Raw genomic sequence first — 24,469 nt, 5'->3', positions numbered from 1 at the left:
AATACTATGTCAAATAAAAAGTTATGAAGATTTATTTCCACCTCTTCTTCTTTTAGCACTTACACTGAGGTCTTGGATACATTTTGTGCTGATTTTTATGTTGCCTGAGGTAAGGGTCTAACATCATCATTCTTTTGCATGTGGTTACCTAGGTCAGTACCAATCATTTGAAAATAACTATTTTTTCCACATTTACTAGTTTTTGCACCCTTGTCAAAAAATCCCTTAATCATGGATGCATAGAATTGTTTCTGGACTCTCAATTATATTCTATTGATCCAAATATCTATCCATATACCAGTACCACACTAGCTTGATTACTGCTGCATTCTAATAAGTTTGAAATCAAGAAGTACATATCATCTTATTTGGTTGCTATTCTTCAGGATTGTTTTGGCTATTTTGGGTCCCTTGCAATTTGAATTTTAGAAGCAACCTGCCATTTCTGCAAGGAAGTCAGCTGGGATCCTGACAGGGATTTTTTTGAATCCATAAATCATCATGGAGTGTTTTGCCATCTTTACAATGTTAAATCTGATCCACAAACGTGAGATGCTTTTCCATTTCCGGGATTTCTTTCAACTATGTTTTGTAGTTTTCAAAGTATAAGTTTGATGACATTTTTGTTCATTTTATTCCTAAGTCTTTTCTTCATTTTAAGGGTGAATGGATTTTTTTTCTTAATTTCATTTTCAGGCTATTCACTGGAAGTGTATAAAATAAAGTGATTTCCGTATCCTGTCTCATACCCTGTCGCCTTGCTGACCTTGATTATTAGTTCTAATAAGTTTTTTTTAGTGGATTCCTCAGAATTTTCCATATAGAAGATTATGTCATATACCAATAGAGACCATATGAATCTTTTCTTTCTAATTTAGATGTCTTATATTTATTTTTCTTGCCTAATTGCCTGGGCTAGAATCCACAGTAGGATGTTGAATAGAACTGGTGAGAGTAGGCATCCTTAGGGGGAAATGCATCCAGTCTTTCACCAACAAAAATGTTAGCTTTTTAAAATGCCAGATTTTCTCATTATTTTTAATAAAAATAATAGTTCCCATTTATTTTTAATAAATAAGCTAAAATATTAATCATCACCTCTCATTTCAGTAAACTTCTGTGGGAGGGAGTAAAAAAAGAAGGAGCAAGTTTAGAATTCCTATTGCTGGATTAATCTTACAGAATAATATACATCACTCTACCAAATGTCCATTTTCTTCTCTTTAAAGAATTGAAGTTGTGATTGTGTTTTTCAGACTTATGATTTCAGTTTTATGTATTTGATCCCTACCATGTTATTAGGTTACAAATAATATCCTTTGAAATTCACTACAACTGATTATAAAGCAGCTGTAAGTTTATTTTTAGAAGGTTGTTTTGTTTTTTGGGCTTTTTCCTTCTATTTTGCATGTGTACAACTTTCACATTACCAGTCCTTTAGACCCCAGTGCCCTTGTGCTCACCCTCAATCCACTTTTCAAAGAATCTGCTTTGTCTGATCATTTACTCCAAAGGCTAAATGTCTGACAGCTTTTGAACTGTTCTCTATAGGAGGAGGATTTTCATTACAACGGGACATACCTTTTAGCTATAGTGATAAGAACTCTTCCATATCTTTCAGTCTTTAGTTAATAAATGAGATGTGTGTGTAAATTTTTGTGTTTTTTATTTTATTTTATCATGGATTAAAAAAATGATCCCTAGAAACATACAAACGAACTAAAGTCTATACTAGTTTTTATAAACTAGCTCACAAAAAATATTGAAAGATACTCATTTGAATAACAGTTGTGAAAGATTATTTCCTATCTGTTGTTCTGATCATTCCTCCCCCAATTTGCTGCTTGTGATTTACCTAGCTTTTTTCCTTTTTTCAGTCATATTTAGACATATCTTAGGCTGGAAGCACATTTGATTCAAATGATGTTTCCCGTCTCCCTCTGTGGAAGTATTCAAACCTGATTAGAGTGGATGAATAGTCATTTTATTTTAATTTGTTTCAGAATTCACTTGTAAATTTGTTGAAAGAAGATGCTTCATCAACTTCACAAGTCATAATAAAACCATGAAAGAATGCCAGTGTCTCCCAAATTTTTATGTAACTTTTGAAATTGAGAAATAAAAAAATTTGTCCTTGAACATTTTTGGATGATTAAACTCAAACATTTCTGTGAATGAGTTCTAGCATTCAATGGACAAGAGCCAAAAGAGTTAAATAACACTTTTGTAGTTCATATAAAACTAAAATATTCTAAGCATTTTCACTAAGTCATGGTTTAAAAAATTACACTTGCACAATTATTTTTCCTCAAACTCAGAAGTGACTCACAAAATTTGTTTTTAAAATTTAAATTTTAGAATTATAGTTCACTTGATCTCCATATATTTTTATCTTCATGATATAACTAGAAAAGAAGGAAGGAAAGCAGAAGGATTGTCATCAGAAAGAAAAGAAATAACATATTATGCTGCAGCTGATCTGGTAAACTTGTTCTCAATTTTACTAATCGTGATGCACGATGAGATACATGAAGAAAGTTAGCATCCCCACATCCCCACTTGGTAAAGTTGATAAGTGGAAATTCAAAATGGCAAGTTGACTTGTTCAGTACCACAGTGTAACTCATAGAAGTAAACTTTTTAAGAATGATTATTCAACATAATTTCCAGAAGTGCTTAGACTATAAGGCACTGAAAAAAAAATCTACTCAAATTTTGTTATGGTGAGAAATTGCATTTTCTCATCATATACAAAGTAGGTATTATGCACTATTCATCTAGGGAGGAGACTCCTTCCCTTTCCTTAGATGTTCCCATAGGACAGTCATTAGATTAATACTCTTCGCCTCTATCTTCTCCTACATTCTTTCCAGGAGAAAGGAAGACATACAATTGATGAATTTGAGTTAGTGAGCTTATCTTGCTTGGGTCAGCCCCTCCTTCATTTTTCTGCTTTGGAATTTGCTTGCCTGTAGAGGTCAGACTCTGCCCTGCATGCCTTAAGTTAGACAACTGTGATATTGTGTGTCCAGCAATGTCTTTAACTTGAAGCCTGAATGCACCTCATTCTGGAGTTTGCTATTAGGAATCACATTTAGCCCACTTCTAAACCATGTCCACCGATAGAATCTTATCAATAATAAAGGTAATATTTTTATTCCAAGCCATTTCTGGGGCAATTTCTCACTTGGTTCTGAAATTATACAGGGAACAGGGTTGTGATATAATCACAACACTATGGAGAGCACTCATATAATCAAGAGATTGTAAAGATTCTTCTACATTTTCCCAAGAGTTGAGATATTACAGAATTTTCTCTCAACATTCAATATCTTCTTTATTGTCAAAGTCATGAAGCTATCTTGGGAATATAAGTGAAATATAAAGGAAAAGTGAAATGAAAAGGAAAAGCCACAATTCAGAGAACTTTCTCAGTACAAAAATATCCCAGCTACTCAGCCACCTTAGAAATGTATCTTAATTAAAGTGTTTGTACATTAATATGTATCTGTATAAACATGTATCCTTTTATAACAGCGAAAAATGAACCTCATGTCATGATGCCTTTACCTGAATCCTCTGCAAAGCCTACCTCAACTCTGATTCTTACGCATCCTAATCTCATGCATTTCTTCTCTTTATAGATATAAGTTCGTCTTGCACACATTAATTATATGACATTTTGGGGAGTACTTGTGGTAACTATTTATAAATTGATTCACGTCTAGGGAGTAATACTAGCTCAAATATTCTTCAATCTTGTCTTGCTAACAATACATCCATGCATAAGTTTATCAGTTTCTTTTCCATGCAAGCCATCTATCCTTCTACGATTTTCTACTTCCTTATTTCATATGTATTTTGTATTCTGAATATATGCTTCATATTTCCCACCTTGAACTGGAAGTCAAATTAAATGTTCTACAGCATACAAAGATGCGGCATCCCAAAGGAGTGACGGAAGATAAAGATAATACACAATTGATATACAAGTGAGGGGTAATTGAACTGTAGAAAAATGAAGCCAGACTAGCAAGATATCCACTGACTGGACATTTGTCATGCAGAAACTCTCATAGCAAAATTCTATTCAGCATTGCATTAAGTAAAATATAAAGATGATGTTTTAACAACAGATCTCAGGTTGAGCCTTGGTACTATGAATATAGACATAATTAGGTAGTAACTGAAGAAGGGAGTGAATGTTTAAAATGCATAAATAGGTCTTTAAAAAATACAAAAGTCAACCAGAAGTGTAGGGCTATGAGTATGAAGAGGAGAAAATTGAAAAATTTGACAACACGAAAGCATAGATAGTAAAACAAAACAAACAAAAAATATGTAATTTACAAGATAGGGAGATGCTAAAAAATTTTGGAAAAATATAAGAAATTCAAAAATATAAATGAGAACCTTAGAATTTATTATTAGGATATAGGTAAGAATCATTAAATTATTGGACACAGGCCAATTGACTTTCCTGTATGCATGGCTCCCACTTAATGAAAATCTATTACTGACTTAGTGAAATAATAAAGCCAAAAGAAAGCATTTCATTTTTATGCTAGTGGACAAGAAAGGAGCAGGACATATAAAAGAAGTATGTGTTCTGGATTGGGATTTCTGAAATAACTCATATTCTGAAAATTCTTCACAGCAAACCAGAATGTATACTAAGCATGTCAAACACCTAGAACCATGCTTTTTTTATTAAGTGTAAAAAGAGAATGAATAGAGAGAGTACTTGCATATATAGAGAGAGTGATCTATAGTGTAGAACAGTGGGTTAAGAGCTACAATTCTGTATTTTGGAATAAAGAAAAAGTTAAGCAGAATTGTAAGATAGAATTCCCTTATACTTTCCACTACAAAATCCCAGAGCAAAGAAAAATAAATTCTTCTCTTCTGGCGCTTTGAGCCTGTAATTTGAATTGGCTGACTGCAGATGCAAAGTTTCTTAGAACTGTTATCTTTAATTACGGAAGTCATGCAAATTTTGCATTCTCTGGTGCAGATACTGCCAATATAAACAAGCTGTGGTCAATTACCTGCAGTCCAGTTAAATTGACAATACCGAATGCAGTATGTGTCAATGTGCTTTCATAATTTCAAGAACCACTTACATAGAGCTGTGTTGTTTTGTGGTTATCCGTGCCTGTATTTTGAGAAGCACAGATGAGGTTAAAAAAAACAAAAACAAAAACAAAAACATAGGGATCCCGGTAAGAGTTTTTGTCGTAGGCACTTGATTTCCTAGAGTTAGGATCTTGACAAAATGAGGCAGCAATAAATCTCCCTTCTTGCATTGCTGAGTCAGATAGATACTGGACTACCCAAGGTAAACCCTCATTCTTGATGTCCTGTACTTAATCCTTTGCTTCCATCTCCATCTCCAATCCTCCCATAAGGTGTTTGTTTGTTTGTTTTCTTTATTGGTATCATTTTACTAGGTGACTGTCCTATTAGATAACCAGTCTCAGGAAATAAGTAATAATATGGTCATAGGCCATATTTCAGCCACATTTATCTTCCCTAACATTGAGAATAATGCCCTCTGATACTGTAAACTCAGTACGTCTAATAAAAATTTAAAAATATTTTTCTTTCCATTTTCCATTTTCTTTTCCATTATTGCCTAAGAATATCTTTTCTCAAAAGGTGGTAGTTATGCTAAAAATACACTCTCTGAGAAGAATGGGAATATCAGCCTTCTTTTGACTTCAGTGATTTTCTGCACTGTTTCCATCTGCAATTCTTTCCACTTGAATACACATTAAAAGATTGGAAATGTGGGGGTGGGGGAGGAGGTGGATGGAAATTATTCTCTGAGCACATTTATTATGCCAACAATGCAATTTAATGCATCTTTGATGGTGTGCAATTAGGTATTAAAATTTCTCATAACTAGAAATGTTCTCGGTCAGTGGGAATTACTGTAGATAATTTCAGGTAACCTGGGAATAATTTGGCTAGCTAGAAGGCCTAGACCAATATATAAAGCATTCAGTTTAGGAAAAAATTGATTTGTTCTTCACATTAATCCTCTGCTTAACTATACTGGGAAATGCAAATTCACATAAAACCTGAGAAGGAAACCAGTAATTCTTTTATATTTTAAAATAAATTTATAAAGACACAATATGGCACTAAAAAATGATCCCCAAACCACAATTTACCAAGTTTTTTCTAAAGGGTTAATTGTTTTCACACAAAATTAAGAGTTTTATTATACAATATTGATTTGATTTAGATTCCTACCCCTGTTTTCATTAGTTGCCCTTATTTTATTTTCTCTGATTTTCTTTATGTCACATTAGTGTTTCCACAGGGAGACTGGGGTGAAGGAAGGGTAAGCATATTAGTATAGTTAGATAGATTCATTAAATATGTATGGCAATTCTACAAACTTGAAATTCCCATCACATTGTATATTTTTTGGCATACTTTTGGCAATGTATATGCTAACAAGAAAATCATAACAGACTAGAAAAAAGAACAGTGAGCAATGTTAAAAGTAGATGGGGTAGGATTTCAGGTAACTATATATAATATCATTCTTACTTCCTTTTGCCTTATAATATTTAGCTACGAATCAGCAAAAACTGAACTCACTGTTAACTGACAAACAACAAGCATCCATGGTTGAGGAACCAACCATTATCTTTGGATTATGGATGCATTCATTGTAGGCATTCTTTATGGAAGATATAATAACAAAATCAGTGAATATGGTTGGTGTGAAAATGAAGTCATATATATGTAGACAGTTCTGACAATGCTCATCACCAGAAAAAGATGTTTGCTTTATAATCTACATGATCAAAAGTAAAAATATAGGTATTATCTTAAAACATTTTACTTTAAATGGAGATGATACAGGCAATGATAAAAATGTGAATTAAGTTTTAGAAAGCAGGTACTTATTCTTCTCTAATTTTAAAAATTACTCCAATTTAAACAAAACAGATTTAAGATTATGAAATATAAACATTTTTTTAAATTATGGCAAAAATTTTAGTTACATATTTCACTGTGATACACATTAAACATAGTTTAAAAAAAAAAAAAAACAGACAAATAGACGAAAACTAGTCTGCATGTGAGACTTGCTGATACTCACTTAGCATGGCGAATATCTGGCAGGGACCGCTCTAGAGCAATATTGTTGCTGACAAAAATATTGAAACCATTTTCCCTGTAAGCTGAGTCATCATGGTCCTCTTCAGTGAGGGGGTAAGGTTTCCCATGCTCACCTTTCCCTGGCAGGAGAAAACAAAATGGGATTATCACCTCTACAAAAACTATTTAATCTTCTAGAACAGATAATAAGACTTAACTGTGTGTTTTTCCTTAGTCACCTCTTACTATTCTCCTTGGAAGAACTTTTATTATAACACATTATTTTATTCAGAAAAAAGAAATATACTCATGATAAAAAGCAAACAACACCAAAGTAGAAAGTATAATCATTTTCAAGAGAGAACCGCTATGATGATTTTAAGTGTATGTTTTGTAACATTTGAATGCAGCTTCTAATGTACATATTGCCTTATAATTTGATTTTATCCAACTTAATTGTTGAAATTGTTGAAAATATAAAAAGCTATATTTTCATTTACTTCCATTGGTTGATATTATTTCACTGTATCTCAATTTACAGCATTCCACCAAAGATATACGTTTGAGTTACTTCTAACTCTTCCTATTAAAAAACAATATTGAAATGAACATCTTTGTTTATATATTCCTAGTTATGTAGTTTGGGAAGGGAAAGGATAATTCCTACAAATAGAAGTGTCTTTAGAGTAAGTTAGAAGAGTTTTCACACATCTTCAGAAGTACTGAATAATAATTTGAAATTTACTGGTAAAATATAGATTATTCATACTTTAATTTGTTTTCTCTTGATTACTAATACAATCAATAACTGTATACATTTATCATTTGTATTTCTTACATTGTGAAATGACTGTTCAGAGTTCGTAAAAAATATTTTATTGGTTGTTTTTAAAAAGATTTTTTTTTTTCTATTTCAGAGAAAGAGAACAAGTGGGGGAGAAGGACAGCAGGAGAGAGAATCTTTTTGTTTTTTTAATGTTTTATTTATTTTTGAGGCAGAAAGTGACAGAGCATGAGCAGGGGAGGGGCAGAGAGATAGAGGAAGACACAGAATCCGAAGCAAGCTCCAGGCTCTGAGCTGTCAGCACAGAGCCGGACGTGGGGCTCTAACTCACAAACCGCGAGATCATGACCTGAGCCGAAGTGGGATGCTTAACTGACTGAGCCACCCAGGCACCGAGAGAGAGAGAGAGAGAGAGAGAGAGAGAGAGAGAGAGAGAGAGAGAGGATCTTAAGCAAGCTTCGCGCTCAGTGCAGAGCTGGACCCAGAGCTTGATCCCACAACCCTGGTAACATGACCTGAGGCAAAATCAAGAGTGGGGCACTCAACCAACTGAGCCACCCAGGTGTCCCTGAAAAAAACAAGTTTTATATAATGTTTAAAGCTTTGTTAATTATATATGTTGTAAATATTTTCTAAGTTTACTTTATTTAAATCTAATTTAAGACTTCTGATTTCCAGTTCTGCACGCAAAGCACTTAGAAGTTGCCACTCTATCCTAACAAGTAAAAAGCTGAACAGACTGAAAAATCAATAACCCTTCTTGGCCCATAAGAGAAGAAAGGACACAGGGCAAACTGCTGTCCCAAAAGAGAGACAGACAGGTGAATATAGGGAGTTGAGGCTTACTAGGGCAGGGACTCAGAAGTGTAAACCACCTGGGAACCAATGCCTGCATAGAAAACCCAACAGTAATTGACAAATTGCTGGAGGCTCAGTAGTCTGAGAGAGTTAAAAACTCCAGGGGGGCACAGTCATAGGACGGCTCGAATAATTTTGTGAGATTTACCTGCAGGAGCTCAACCAAATTCCCAATGTAAATGTTGGAGAAAATCTTCTCATGCTTCCAGCAAAAGGAAGAGAAAAGCAGCAAATTTGAAATAAACCAGAGCACACTGTTCTTAACAGGCTTTCCCTCAGGGACCACTAGTTAATCAGAGCCTCACCTGCTGAGGTATTACCAGAGCCTAACCGACCTGGGGAAAGGGAAATACCGAACCCCAGCTCATTCTAACCATCCTGTCCAACCAAACAGGAAAGAAAAATCCTGAGAGAGTGTTGTGGCATTCACGGTCCAGAGCATAGACTTACTAAAAGACTTAGACCTAATCATAAGACTATAGGACACTTCCTTTATCCCCACCCCTCATCATCACATTATAAAAGGTCTATTTATAATAGTTCACTTACCAAGTACATTATGACCAGCTATTATAAAAAAAATTACAAGGCATACCAAAAGGCAAAAAACACAATTTGAAGAGTTAAGAGAGCAAACCTCAGAAGCATACGTGACAGAGGTGTTGGAATTATCAGACGGGGAATGTAAAAAAAGTATGATTCACATGCTAAGGACTCTAATGGGTAAAGTACACGGTATACAACAACAGACGGACAACGTAAGCAGAGAGATGGAAATTCTATGACAGAAATGCTAGTGATAAAAAACATTACAACATGTGAAAAATGTCTTTGATGGACTTATTAGTAGACAGGACGGAGCTGAGGAAAGAATCTCTGAGCTTGCGGATATATTAATATAAGCCTCCAAAACAAAACAGCAAACAAAAGACTAAAAAAAGCAGAACAGAAGATCGAAGGACTGTAGGACAACTACAGAAGGTATAACATACACAAAATGGGAATAACAAAAGAGGAAGACAAAGAGAAAGGAACAGAAGAAATATTTGAGACAGCAATGACTGAAAATTTCCCCAAATTAACATCAGCAGCAAACCCACAGGTCCAAGAAGCTTAGAGAACACCAGAACAGGACAAATGCCAAAATAAAACAAAACAAAATTACAAAACTACACCTAGGCATATAATTTTCAAATTACAGAAAATTAAAGCTAAAGACAAAAATCTGGAAATGAGCCAGTGGGGGAAAAAAAACACCCTATCTACAGAGGAACAAAATGAAGAATTACATCTAATTTCTCCTCTGAAACCATGCAAGCAACAAGAGAGTTAAATGAAATATTTAGAATTGAGAGAGAAAAAAACAAAACAAAACACCAACCTTGAATTCTGTAGACTGTGGAATTGTCCTTCAGAGGTAAAGGAGAAATAAAGACTTTCTCAGACAAAATAATGAAGGAATTTGTTGCCAATTAATTTATCTTGTGAGAAATGATTTTAAAAAGTTCTTTAAATTTTTTTTTATGTTTATTCATTTCTGGGAGAGAAAGACAGTGTGCGAGCGAGAGAGGGGCAGAGAGAGAGGGAGACACAGAATCCGAAGCAGGCTCCAAGCTCTGAACTGTCAGCACTGAACCCAATGAGACGCTTGAACTCATGAACTGTGAGATCATGACCTGAGCCAAAGTCAGACGCCCAACCAACTGAGCCACCCAGGTGTTCCTTATTTTGTTCGATAGTTAACAAATAACATTGATGTCAATAGGCATTTAGGTAATGATTTTAACGTGATTGCTGCTAAACATTGTTCGTGAAAGTTGAGTACTGGATACGTGATCCTGAGTGTGTGTGTGTGTGTGTGTGTGTGTGTGTACAATAGTGAATGTGATTATAACTTATCATGTTAAGAAAGAATACTTCTAGTGCCTTTTAAATAAAGATAGTTTTTCATGACTAGAATATGAAAGTTTACCAAATTGTTTTTCAAAATTTTTATAAGTTTTTATATTTTAAACATATGAACCTTTAATTTTACAATATACTATTTGTTTCTAATCACTGGAATGTATTTTTTGGTAGGAAATTTGGCTTCTATATCAGTAATCCCTCAAATAAAAGTGAGTTCTTCTTCTTTTTTTTTTTTTTTAATTGGCTTCTAGCTCCCGCCCTAATGACATTAACCTCGGTAGCTGTGACAGCTAAGATAAAACAGCTGGGAAGTGATAAATAATTATATGCTGAAGAAGCAGACTGGAAATCTCTCCAATTTTAAATCAGAGAAACAAAAAAAATTTTTGTTTTAAATCAAAAAAGAAAATACTGAAACTCATCTGTGTTTGTTATTTAAGATAAAATGCCAGTTGCTTTTTTAACCTAAAAGGGAAATAAATAAGCCAGTGAGTAATTTCATTTTTTTAAATGTTTATTCATTATTGAGAGAGAGAAACAGAGCATGAGCATGAGCATGGGAGGGGTAGAAAGAGAAGACACAGAATCTGAACCAGGCTCCAGGCTCTAAGCTGTCAGCACAGAGCCTGATTCAGGGCTCAAACTCACGAACCATGAGATCATGACCTTAGCCGAAGTCAGACACCTAACTGACTGAGCCACCCAGGCACCTCTGAAATTTCATTTGTATAACAGCTAATTATTCAGCATCCTCTATGGGCAAAAATCTATGTTAAATCATTTTATATTCATTTTCTGACTCAATACTACAAATAAACATTGTGCTGCCCATGTTACATGTAAGTAAACAAATGAGACACTGACATTTTTAATAAGCATTTCCACAATCAGCAATTAGCTGACTGTTTAAAAAGTTCTAGACTTTTCTAAAAGATCTACATCTCTCTCCACTGAATGGCCAAATTAGTTAGAGAAGGTCTTTTGACCTTATATATTCTCTGGCATGAACTGGATTTATAGACACTTCATAAATCTATTTAATAAGAAAATCATAGTGCATAGTAGTCTTTACTTTCTTTAATAAATTTTTATTTTTAAATCTATGTGCCTTAAGCGAAATGTATACACACAGCTGAGGCTTCTTTTCAGTAATTTTTTTAGAGATATTTTTAATACCCTGTGTTCAGATTCAGCCACTTTGAGACTACAAATATAAATTTTAAAGCTACACATGCATTAAAACACCTGCCAATCAAAGAGAACTTCATTTTCTCTGTAAAACAATTTAGTTTTCAGATTGATAAATCTCCTGAGACAAGGCTTTTCATATGAATAAGTGATACTCTAGAGTTATAAAACACAACTTGTGAGTCACCAGTGATCGCATACTAGAAATTTCTTCATTGCAGCTGTGAGAATAGGTTTTAAAATTTTATGTTCTTATGCACAGAGCCTGCAGTTTTTACTGCAAATACTACTAACTCATCTTAAGTTTTAATACTTAAAGCCTCAGGGACTGTCACATCTCAAGTGGTTTAAGATTTCTTCTACAAAACAACAAAACAAAAAGCAAACAACTCCAAAGAAACAAAAACAGGTATATGTTGAAAAACGATATTATTCAAAGGTCTTTTGAGTGATTACTAGTCTACAGATTTACCTATTTAACATTTTTAAAATCCTAATATACCTTACTGTTATCATTTGTAAATTCAAATAAGTCCTTTACTTGAAATGTAAGAAAAGTGTCCTGTCATCTGTGTTTACAATTGTATTAAAGGTATAAGTGAGATATTTTAAAGAACCAGATATAAAAGTTAATACTGCATCTACATATATAGGCATTAAGCAGAAAAATGCTATCTTACAAATATGTCTCTGAATCTATGTATTCAAGTCATAGAGCAGAATTTAATATGGAAATTAGATTAGTCTCATAGCACACCTGGTATTTATCCTCCACATGAAATGACATTTTATTTAGTCTGGTATACCTATAGATAGTATTATTATTATTTTTTAATGTTTATTGAGTATCTACTACATGCACCACTGGATAAGGAAAGGGAAAATGTGTATAGTATGACCTCAGGCCTGAAAAAGCTAGAAATATACTCTGACTAGGAAGATATAGGCTCCTATGAACTGAATGTTTGTGTCCCCCCAAAATTCTTTATGTTGAAATCCTAACTCCGGATGTGAGGGAATTTAGATGTGAGGCCTTTGGGAGGTGATTAGTCTGTGAAACATTAGGACTCATGAATGGGATTTGTGCCCTTATAAACGATACCCAGAGAGCTCCCTTGTTCTTTCACCCTGTGAAGACACAACAAAAAGACGGTCCTTTATGAACTACCCAACTACCAAATTTACTGGTCCCTTAATTTTGGACTACCCAGTCTCCAGAACTGTGAGAAATAAATTTCTATTATTTATAAGTCCCCAAGTCTATGATATTTTGTTTCGGCAGCCCAAACAGACTAAGTCAGAACTAACCTATAAAATGATTGTTGTGGGGGCGCCTGGGTGGCTCAGTCGGTTAAGCGTCCGACTTCAGCTCAGGTCATGATCTCGCAGTCCATGAGTTCAAGCCCCGCGTCAGGCTCTGTGCTGACCACTCAGAGCCTGGAGCCTGTTTTGGATTCTGTGTCTCCCTTTCTCTCTGACCCTCCCCCATTCATGCTCTGTCTCTCTCTGTCTCAAAAATAAATAAACGTTAAAAAAATTAAAAAAAAATAAAATGATTGTTGTGAAAAGGAAGTGAATGAATTGGACAATAAACCTTGTAAGAATTTCAAAACTGACAAACTGAGGAACTTTACATGGTTTGGAAACTCCAACTAGAAAAGGGGAATTTTCAGTTCAAAGCTGAAGGGCAGAGGAAGATTTACATTGTTTTAAGAGGTTTGGGGCTGAGGAGACAATACGGGAATTGAAGTAAATGAATTTGTACAGATGAGATTTTTTAAACATGATGTTTGGAAAATAATGAATCTATTTAAGTAGATTGAAATCTCATAAAATACAATACTGAGACATAAAGTAGTGTTTTGTCAGACGGGGGAAAATGCTAGTGACAGTTCAAGGTACTTAAACTTTTTATTAGACATAATTAGAGTATAAGAACAACAAAAAGAAAGTGTTTTTACACTTTTCCTTAGGGGCTTGAGGAAAAGCAGTTAGAACCCTCGAGAATCTATATAGCCAGGCCTTTGCTGAAATGTACTTTTCTTAGAGAGATTTTTCACAATCAATCCATCTTAAGTCAGTGTACCCAGCACTCCATGCATGCCCTATTTCCAAAATCTACTTTATTTTTATCATGCATTGCTTTTCTACCATACATTACTCCTCTAAATTTATTAGTTGACTATTAATTCTAAAATTATTAATTGACTATCTCCTCATTGGGATGTAAGCAGGGACTTTTTGCTGTTCCCTATAGTATCCCCTGAACCTAGAAGAGCGTGTGACATATACCAGATATTCAAATAAATATTTTGACTGGTATATAAATAATACAGTGACGGGACTAGGAATTAAATTATGAGTACCACAGTTATTACCTTTGACATCAGGTTTAAGAGAAGAAAGTAAAAACATCACACTGATTTTAAATACAACTGGAATAATCTATAAGATCATTGAGGGATAGGACTGTGTCTTGATATCTTTGGGTCAGGAAACATTAGTATAGTGCTTATCACATGGTTTAGCCCCCCAAAATAAGATAAATTTTATGTATTTCATTCTGTGAAATGAATAAATGGAGAAATAAATTAATGCATTTAATTAATGCAATCCATTGAGAAGGATAGAAGATATATCTCAATGATGTAAGATCTTTCAGCAGACGGGGAAGGAAGCAGGTAGGCACACAGAAAGAAGAGCCCCAGGGATGACACAGAGAGGTGGTAATTAGGAATTTCAAATCTGGTTTGGTATGGTTGGAGTGTGGTTTTTATAAGGTGGAGCAGTAAAAGACAGCTGGAAAAGTAGTAAATCATTGTTTTTTTTGGTTTTTTTTTTTGCATTATTCTGGAAGTGGTACAAGTCCTAATCAAAGTGAAGTATAGTAAGTCAGTAATCCATACTGAAATCTCTAGGGTAACAACAAAAAAATCACCCAAGAATATACAACCCAAAATCTACAAAATAAAACATAATAAAAATAAAATAAGGAAAAATAAAATAAAGGAATAAAATTAAAAATACTCTATGTAACAAAAAAAAGCAGAAAAGGATGAATTAAAGATTATATGGAGAATGGGACTTATGGAAACCAAATAGCAAAATTTAAATGAAATAGATTAATTCTTTACAAAAACTTACCAAAATTGACAAGAAGACATTTGCTACCAAAATAGTCCTGCATCTCTAAAAATTTTTCCTTTTCTTAAATTAACAATAAATATTTACTGAATAAATGAAAGGCACATTTCATCTTTTTAAGTGTTTTTTTCTAATTTATTGAGATATAATTGACATAGAACATTGTATAATTTTAATGTAAAATGTGTTGATTTTATATACTTATGTCATGAGAAATTATTATCACCATCTTATTAGCTAACACCTCTATCACCTTTTCTTTTTGTAGTGAAAGTGTTTAAGACCACTCTTTTAGCAACTTTCACATACATAATACAATATTAACTATAATCACAATGCACATTAGATCCCCAGAACTTATTTGCTTTGTAACTAGAGGTTCATACCTTTTGATCAGTATCTTCCCATTTCCCTCATGTCCCAATCCCTAGCAATTACCATTGTACTTCCTGTTTCTATTAGTTTGGTGTTTTTAGATTATATATATAAAGATACCATACCATACTTGTCCTTCTCTGACTTATTTCACTTAGTATATACAATGGATCAGTATTCAGCCATAAGAAAGGAAGAAATTTTTCAATTTATGACAACCTAGATTAATCCTGAGGGCATTATGTTTAAAAAAGTTTGAAAATTCTAGGGCACCTGGGTGGCTGAGTCGGTTAGGATCTTCTGGGTGGCTCAGCTCAGATCATGATCTTCGGCTTTTGGGTTTGAGCCCTGCATTGGGCTCTGTGCTTACAGCTCAGTGCCTGGAGCCTGTTTCAGATTCTGTGTCTCCCTCTCTCTCTCCCCTCCCCACTCATACTCTGTCTCTCTCTCAAAATAAAATAAACATTAAAAAATATTTTTAAAAAAAGTTTGGAAATTCTAGGCCCACATGGTTTCACTGATGAACTTTTTTAAAAATTAAAATGAGAAATAGTTCCACTTTTACACAAATATTTTAGAAATTAGAGAAACTTTTTATATGATACCAGTATAAACCTGATATCAAAACCAGACAAGGACATTATAAGAAACGAATATGTATCGGAGCTATGTCTCTCATGTGTATAGGTGGAAAATCCATATCAAAAGTAGCAATTTACATCTATCAATATTTTAAAAGACATTATATAGTGACCAACTGAGATTTATTCTAGAAAGGCAATGTTGGCTTAATACTAAAAATCAATCAGTGAAACACATTAACAGCAGTTCAAATTAAAATCGTGGGAGCTTTTGCTTCTTGGTGGTAGTGGTGGTGGTAACGGTGTGTGTGCGTGAGTAGGTGCTGTGTGTAGTGAGATGGGGGACCTCAACTGAAAATGAATTTAGAAGCACAAAGAACCTAAAGCCCCAAGACAATATTAAGGAAGAAAGGCATAGTTGGAGAAAATTAAAACTATACACATTTGGTTGTAAAATAAACCAGAACTAATTAAGTTACATAAAAATGATAACATGAACATAAAGACACATATATGAAAGATATTTCAAGGAACAGCTCTAGTTCATATATATATATATATGATATATATATATTATATTAGTAATACTATAATTAGTAATATATATATTAGTAATAATACCAATCATTACTGGTAATAATATTGTCTCCATTTTCTGATTATAGAAACTTCTTTTTTAAAAAGAACAGTTGTCTGGGGGCGCCTAGGTGGCTCAGTTGGTTAAGCATATGACTTCTTGATTTTGGCTCAGGTCATGATCTCACAGTTCATGACATTGAGCTCTGCGTCAGGCTCGGCACTGACAGCATGGGGCCTGCTTGGGATTCTCTCTTCCTCTCTCTCTGCCCCTCCCCCCTCAAAATAAATAAATAAACTTAAAAAAAAATAAAAAGAACAGTTGTCTGTCTAACATCTAGAGATGTTAATTTTGAGTAAATTTCGTATTAAAAAACTATATATTTTTATTTAGCATACAAGGAGTTAAATAACAAGATGTATTTATATTGGTTCTGTGCACAGATTTTAAAGTGAAGATAACATAAATCTATGGTACAGATTGATGTTGTTAATAAGAGTTTACTACAAAAGATTAAAAAATTAACTTTAAAATAGATATGTTTGTATAGAAATCCACTGTTCTATTATTTTTCAGCTTTCATTCTGGGCTTGTGAAATGGTTTTATTTCCTAATTGTGTAGTTATTCTCTGAATTATCACAAAAAGCTTCATTGTCTGCAGCCAATGCAGGAGAAATCATGTTAAGAAATATTTTGCCTCAACATCCCAATTACTTTAAAGCTTATTTAGTTTCATTCATTACTGGCATGTATTCTACTTACATAGATATAATTATAAGGTTTTCTTAGTCATTGTGGACAAATAGTAAAAAGTGTCTTTTAAGCCTTTTCCAAAAGGGATGTGTATAATCCTATATATTATAGGATTTCTGCCTTTTCTCTCTCCCCTCCCTACCTTTACTTCCTCCTAAGGGGAAGTGCTTGATTTAATCCCCATGCAGTGCATTCTCCAGAGAGTGACAACTATTTTTTTTTTTTTTCCTGTGGATTCATACTAAATGGAACATTACTGTCAAATGTGTCTGACTTGGTCTGTTAGCATTTTTCTTTGTGTAAAAATCATGAACTGTCAGAGTGTCATGGGTTGGACATTTTTACCACTTCTGAAAAAATGAGGCAACACAATCATGAAGTATTCCATATGTCATTTGAAGCATACAGAGAAGTTGAGATAAAAACTACCAGAGTGGAAAGAAATATAAAGAAATTAAAGAGGCCACTGGTAAAGGGACAAAATAGAATGAAAGCAGCAAAGGAAAAAAAAAAGGTTAGAAAAGAAAACTACAAGTGAAGACAAGATTTGGGGTTTTTTAATAAATTGATTTCTAGCAATAAAGGAGTAGAAGTCTGATTTATAAAATAAAGTTTAAAAAATTTATAAATTTTTTAACTTATAAAATTTATAAAATTTTATTCATTTATAAAATTAAAGTTAATTTTATAATCTGTTATTAGTAACATCGTATAGAGCTTAAGGAGACAACTGAAATTATACCGTATGTTGAGGAAAATACAGAGTTTGTGATCCCTAATAAGTTCAAGGAAAATATTATTTTGCTTAAATATTAACAGGCACCCTGAAATGATCATGGCTTTTAGATTAAGTGAATGATGGATATATGTCCCATGTCACACTTAAAATAGTTCCTACAGAACAATCAACATCTTATTATGTTTTGATTACAAATGACAACAAATACCTTGGAAGAGTTTATTCCATTTACGATCAAATTTCACATGATGCTGAAGGACAAGTGAGTTCTTAATAGGTTATAAAGGAGGAGGCATGGTAAAAAATGAAAATGTTACTTCCATCGGCATTCAAAAATAAAAACATCACAAACATCATGCTGTCAGTCAGGGCCAGGGTAGTTAGAGGTGCAGTTAAGAGAAGGCTGACTTTCTGTATCAAATAGACAAAAGAAGGCAACTCGTGAAAGATTTGCACTAAGAGCTATGTGCAATATATAATTCTTATTTTGAATACGATTGGATTTACATTTCTATGGTACCAGAAAACACTTTCAACTTGCTCACTGAAGTATGTCTCTCTCCCTCATGTCTGTAGTAATGGAATGAAAAATTATCAGTGATCCATGTTTCATAAACTTCCCATTGTTCCAACAGCCAGGGCATAGGCAGCATAGAAACCAGAAAAATGCAAATAAAATTCTAGTGAAGTTTTTGAGTGAAGAAATTTTAATGAAATATAGACGTGCTTTAGAGTAAGCTCTTAAAGAATAACTAAGATCAAATTCATTAATACCAGAAACATCTATATTTTAAATTGATCCAATAGCTTCCCTATGTTTACACTAAAATGTACTGTTTTTCATGTGTATTTTATTATATTTTCTTTATTACATAAGGAATTAATTAACTAGTTAAGCGGGTAACTAGCTGTCTTACTTACAGAAGGAGAAATTTGTGTCATGCCAATACGCTTCCTGGAATGTAATCTCCTTGGGTTCAATCCTGATTCCATGCCTCACTCAAGGAAATTTGTTGTCTGACTGAATTACCATGGAAGTGGTAACCGAAAACTGGTTTTTAAAAAATTGAATTTTATCACTATGAACATATATAAAAAACACCCATGCAAATTTAGCTTATTCTTTGGAAAACATAGTAAATTTTTCTTTTCCAAACTGGTTCTGTGTGGATTCCTGATAAATTTGGTTTCAATAACCTCCTCTTTTTCTGCATAAGGAACAGATTTGTTTTCAGATGTCAAAGTTCTTTGTTTGTTTGTCTTAATTTTCTTTAAACTATAATCTATATTAGTTCTTTTTCTGAAAAATCATAATCAGTCTTTAAAAAGGGGCTAACATACCTAACTTACAGGAGGTATGATAATGATTAAATAAACAATATGTCTTAAAAGGCTTTGCAAACTGTAAAGCCAAAATAAAATAAAACTTTTCAGTAAAACATGATCATTTTACAATGTTCTTCTCTTTAATTCTTTCACATAGCCCTTTTTCCAGCATCAATTTGGCCAAAATTTAGATTAAAAACTGAAACTTTACTTTATTAAAACTAAAACTTTCCAACTGAATCGAAATATCTCAACTTATTTTATCAGTATTTATTTCCCTTTTATTAGCTGACAGTTTTTTATAGGGCTCAACTATACCTTTCAAAGATTTTCTTTTTAAAGATCTTTGTCATTTTTATAGAAATGAAAAAAAAATGTTTAAAAAAGGGGGTGGCACCTGGGTGGCTCAGTCAGCTAAGCATCCTGCTCTTTCTTGATTTTGGGTCAGGTAAAGATCCCAGAGATGGGTCATGGGATTGAGCCCTGCATCAGGCTCTGTGCTGAGCATGGAACCTACTTGGAATTCTCTTTCTCCCTTGGTCTCTGCCCATCCCGCCCCACACACACTACACACAAATAAGTAAACATTAAAAACAATGTACTCACAGTTAAACAAGAAATTAAAAATAAAACACTCCAAATCTTATCTTTTAACATTAATCATTCAAATATTAGGTATTTATTTATAAACATTTCTCTTTGAATATATCAAAGGATGATTACTTTTGAATGACTACATAAAGCCTGGGCCATGCCATGCATGGTAGTTCAATTTTTATCATCTCAAAGGATGTTAACTCAAACATTCCCATTAAGTTTAGGAACATAGGGGCTCCTGGGTGGCTCAGTCGGTAAAAGGTCCGACTTCTGCTAAGGTCATGATCTCACAGTTTGTGAGTTCGAGCCCCATGTCAGGCTCTGTGCTGACAGCTCAGAGCCTGGAGCCTGCTTCAGATTCTGTGTCTCCCCCTCTCTCTGCCCCTCCCATGCTCATGCTATGTCTGTCTCTGTCTCTCAATAATAAATAAATGTTAAAAAAAAGTTTAGGAACATAAATAAACTTCCATTAAAATGGTGAATTGAACATACACATTGTTTTTTGCTTTTGTTCTGGGGATCACAATAAAACATTAAAAGACAATGAAAAGATTAGAGATCTAGAGCAAAGAAGAGAAAGAAAGGGAAGCAATCAGCATAAAACAGATATCTGTAAAACACATATCCATAAAAAGTGGAAAGAAAATAGGTACATGGTTACTGATAGATCAAGGGGAGGAAACATAGCCAAGTTACAAATGGACGTGAGAGGAAACAAGGATGTACTATATAAATACAAAAGTTTTCTGAACATGTCAAGACCAGCTATTGAAAAGGGTGGGGTTGAAATATAAAGCCTACATTAGCAGAATAACTGAAATTCGGTACACTAAATAGTCAAGACTCCAATCTCACTCGTCTTATGTAGTAGCCATCTCCCCATCCATTATTCAGTCACCCTACAGCCAAACCTACCATGAGACCAACCTGACCCACCAGGAGAATTCCAACTCAGCTTTGTGTTGACTGATGATTAATAACAATGTTCTTCTTAACAAGCATTATGAATAAGTTAGCTTTACGAGCAACGCCATAAAACTCAGATAAAAATAAAAACAGAGGTGCCTGGTGGCTTAGTTAGTTGAGTGCCCAACTCTTGTTTCCAGCTCAGGTTATGATCCCAAGATCCTGGGATCGAGCCCCACATCGGCCTCTGTGCTGAGCATGGAGATTGCTTAGGCTTCTCTCTCTCTCCCTTTGCCTCTCTTCCCCACTCGCACTCTCTCTCTCTAAAACAAACAAACAAACAAAAAAATAAATAAATATGACAATAAAAACAAACAAAAACAATATGAAAGAGAAAAAAGGAAGAAGAGAAGTTTGAGGACAGCCACACTGCTTATTTATAAATGATAAAGATGGAGCTAGAACATCATCCACTTCCCTCCCCGACCCTTCCAACAACAAATGGAGGAAATGAAGTTAATTGAATTATTCAAATCATTTACAAAATAATTCTGCAAACAAAGTTCCAGGATCTTAATATATAAAACTAGCAGTCAAAAGAATATCACATCTCTGCATTGAGAAACCTGTACTACTTTTAAGTTTTTGATATACTTTTTTCATAAAAATCTAAAACTAGCCTTGAGAGAGAAATGTCCCATTGACATTTCTTGAGAGAAATCATGTGACATAATATACTTAAAAATAGAAGTGAAACAGAAAATCAAATCTTTATACTTTGTAAGCTACAAATGGATTCTTTGTTATCCATCTCACTTCAATACTTTGTTCATAAATTTTATTAAAAAAACAAATTCTTTATACTGTGATTATTAGAATTATGCCAAAGGAACAATATCCTGAATGTACCAGATTATTCCAGACAAGTTAGCTCTTCTTTCCTTCCTAGTATGCAGTGCTACTTCTCCAAATTCTTAAATTCAATGGGAATTTTATACTTTGAAATATATGTCTGTAAGATTCATGTAGCAATCTGTCACACAGCCTAAAGAAAAAGGACCATTAGTGAGAACTAATTACATATAAGTTTACAGGCCATATCACACTTATCTCACTCTAAAATATGAATTTCAGGTACATTTCTCTTCTGTTAACCCATCCAAAGCTGTAATATACAGAAGCCTAAAAAATTCTGCCAAAAATCATATTCTAATAAAATCAATGTTTATTTCAGGAGGAGAGGTTATAGAAAAACAATTTAATGAATATATTGAAAAGATACATATAAAATAAGCATATTTAAAATCATTTTAGACCTATCATAACATATATAAAACAAACTATTAAAATTTTAGAACAGGGGGCTCAGTCGGTTAAGTGCCCGACTTCAGCTCAGGCCATGATCTCACAGTTTGTGAGTTTGAGCCCCGCGTCGGGCTCTGTGCTGACAGCTCAGAGCCTGGAGCCTGCTTCGGATTCTGTGTCTCCTCTCTCTCTCTCTCTCTCTCTCTGACCCTCCCCCACTCATGCTCTGTCTCTCTCTCTCTTTCAAGAATAAATAAACAAAAAAAATTTTTGAACAGTAGTTCACAAAATTATCTGTTGAGATTCATTTGTACAAATCCAAACTCTGATTAATATAATTGTGATCCACTCTTTGATTTTCACAAGCAAAGACTGACGGTATAATTCTAATGGATGCAGTGTCCCAAACAATCATTCATCATACCTTTCAGGTTTACTCAGGTACTGGGGTACTTTCACATTAACTGTATTGAAGGAAGGAATAAAATGCTATTTTAAACAAATTACTGAAATTGTTGCATGTCATGACTGCACTACATTAATGGATTTTGGGGAGCAAGACAAATAGGTAGGCCCTGAATTATACATCAAACTCTCCTATGAAAAAGCTGTAGAATTCATTGGATTCTTTCACATTTCTACCCTCAGTTTCCTCATTTGTAAAGAACAAAAGGCATGACTAGATTTATTGCATCTAATATTCTACGCTAGCTGCAAATCATTCATTTATTTTTTCTAAATCAACACATACCACCAGATATTTAATTAACATTGTTTTTAATGTTTATTTATTTTTGAGAGAGAGAGAATGAGCGAGCACAAGCAGGGGAGGGGCAGAGAGAGAGGGAGACACAGAATCCAAAGCAGGTTCCAGGCACAGAGCCTGATGTGGGGCTTGAACTCATGAACCGTGAGATCATGAACTGAGCTGAAGTTGGACGCTTAACTAACTGAGCCACCCAGATACCCCTTGATTCACATTTAAGAGCTGAACTTGACAAATATTATCTGAAGCTTTAAGTACTTTTAATCTCAAAGGAAAAACTATATGACTTAGTCGTATAGCCAATCTGTTAGAAGAAATGAGGTTATTGTGGGCCTGAGCTATGAGATCCTTGAGGACAGACTGAGGGCATATTGAGATTCAATATATACTTCATGCCTTTATTGATCAAAATATAAAATATAACCAAAGCTAAAGAAGTAAGGATAAACTACTTAAAACCTTCTAGGTCCTTTACCATAATTAGCCACCAAAAGATATATACAACTAACTCTTGAACAATGGTGGGGTTTAAGGGACCAACATCCACATAGTAGGAAATTCATGTATAACTTCTGATTCCCCCAAATTTAACTACTAATAGTCTACTGTTAGTTAGCCTGAAGTCTTAACAATAATGTAAACAATCAACTAACACACGTATATTGTATGTCATATGTATTAGATACTGTATTCTTACAACAACATAAAGAAAATGTCATAAAGAAAATCATGAGGAAGAGAAGATATATTTATAGTACTGTAATATATTTATTAAAAAAATTCTGTATATAAGTGGATCCAAGTAGATCCAAGTTGGATCCAAGGGGATCCAACAAACTAGTGTTGTTCAGAGGTCAACTGTACTCTTGTTGTTTTATTTTTTTAATCAAAAATCTACACAGATAAATATGGTTGTCTCATACTGAGTTAAAGAAGACACTATTGTATGATCCAAATACAAATGAAAGGTTTTCTCATGAAAGTTACAATTCATAGTGTTCCAATTAGAATTGTCTCTGCTCCTCAATCTCAGAGGAACTCAGTAAATTACTCTCTCTAGATAAAGCAAACTGATCCCAAAGCAGAGATAAAAGAGTAAGTCCCTAGATCCATAGTTGCAATAGTTTTTTTCCCCAAATAAAGCAGGTAAAATAATAAAAAAATAATCCATCATAAAGGGCCAAATGGAAAAAAAAACTGTGACAAAATAAACTGAATCCTAGGAAAGAAACCTAATGCTTTCCAATATGATTTAGATAAGAAGGCAAAGAACTACAAAGAATAAATTGTAAGACGACTCTCTACTAACTACATGGGTAATAATGAGAGGTCTGTAAAAGACATTAATTCCCTTGATAAAAGTAGTTTAAGCATCTGTGAAAGGAAGGATTCTTTTTATCTTCTAAGGAAGGTTCTGGACCATATACCTACTCACTTACTGAGCTTTTAGTTGTGCAGAGATTAGGGAAATCTGAGTTTATAGTTCTTTGTTCTATCTCACTTAATAACTCATGGCCAGGAGAGTTTGCTTTTGTTGCACCA

The 24,469-nt window shown here is 33.7% G+C and overlaps 1 protein-coding gene across 1 annotated transcript in view; it reads right to left on the bottom strand.

The window, feature by feature from the left end:
• Nucleotides 1-24,469, bottom strand: part of GALNTL6 (polypeptide N-acetylgalactosaminyltransferase like 6) — a 1,203,008-nt gene that overhangs the window by 680,593 nt on the left and 497,946 nt on the right. Inside the window, exon 5 of the mRNA XM_078445606.2 lies at nt 7,121-7,259. Coding sequence (XP_078301732.2) covers nt 7,121-7,259 — 139 coding nt within the window. The remainder of the gene's footprint in view (nt 1-7,120; nt 7,260-24,469) is intronic.

Source organism: Panthera onca, chromosome B1 (assembly GCF_046562875.1).
Source record: "Panthera onca isolate mPanOnc1 chromosome B1, mPanOnc1 haplotype 2, whole genome shotgun sequence".
Taxonomy (NCBI): domain Eukaryota; kingdom Metazoa; phylum Chordata; class Mammalia; order Carnivora; family Felidae; genus Panthera; species Panthera onca.
This window is presented reverse-complemented; position numbering and strand designations above follow the sequence as displayed.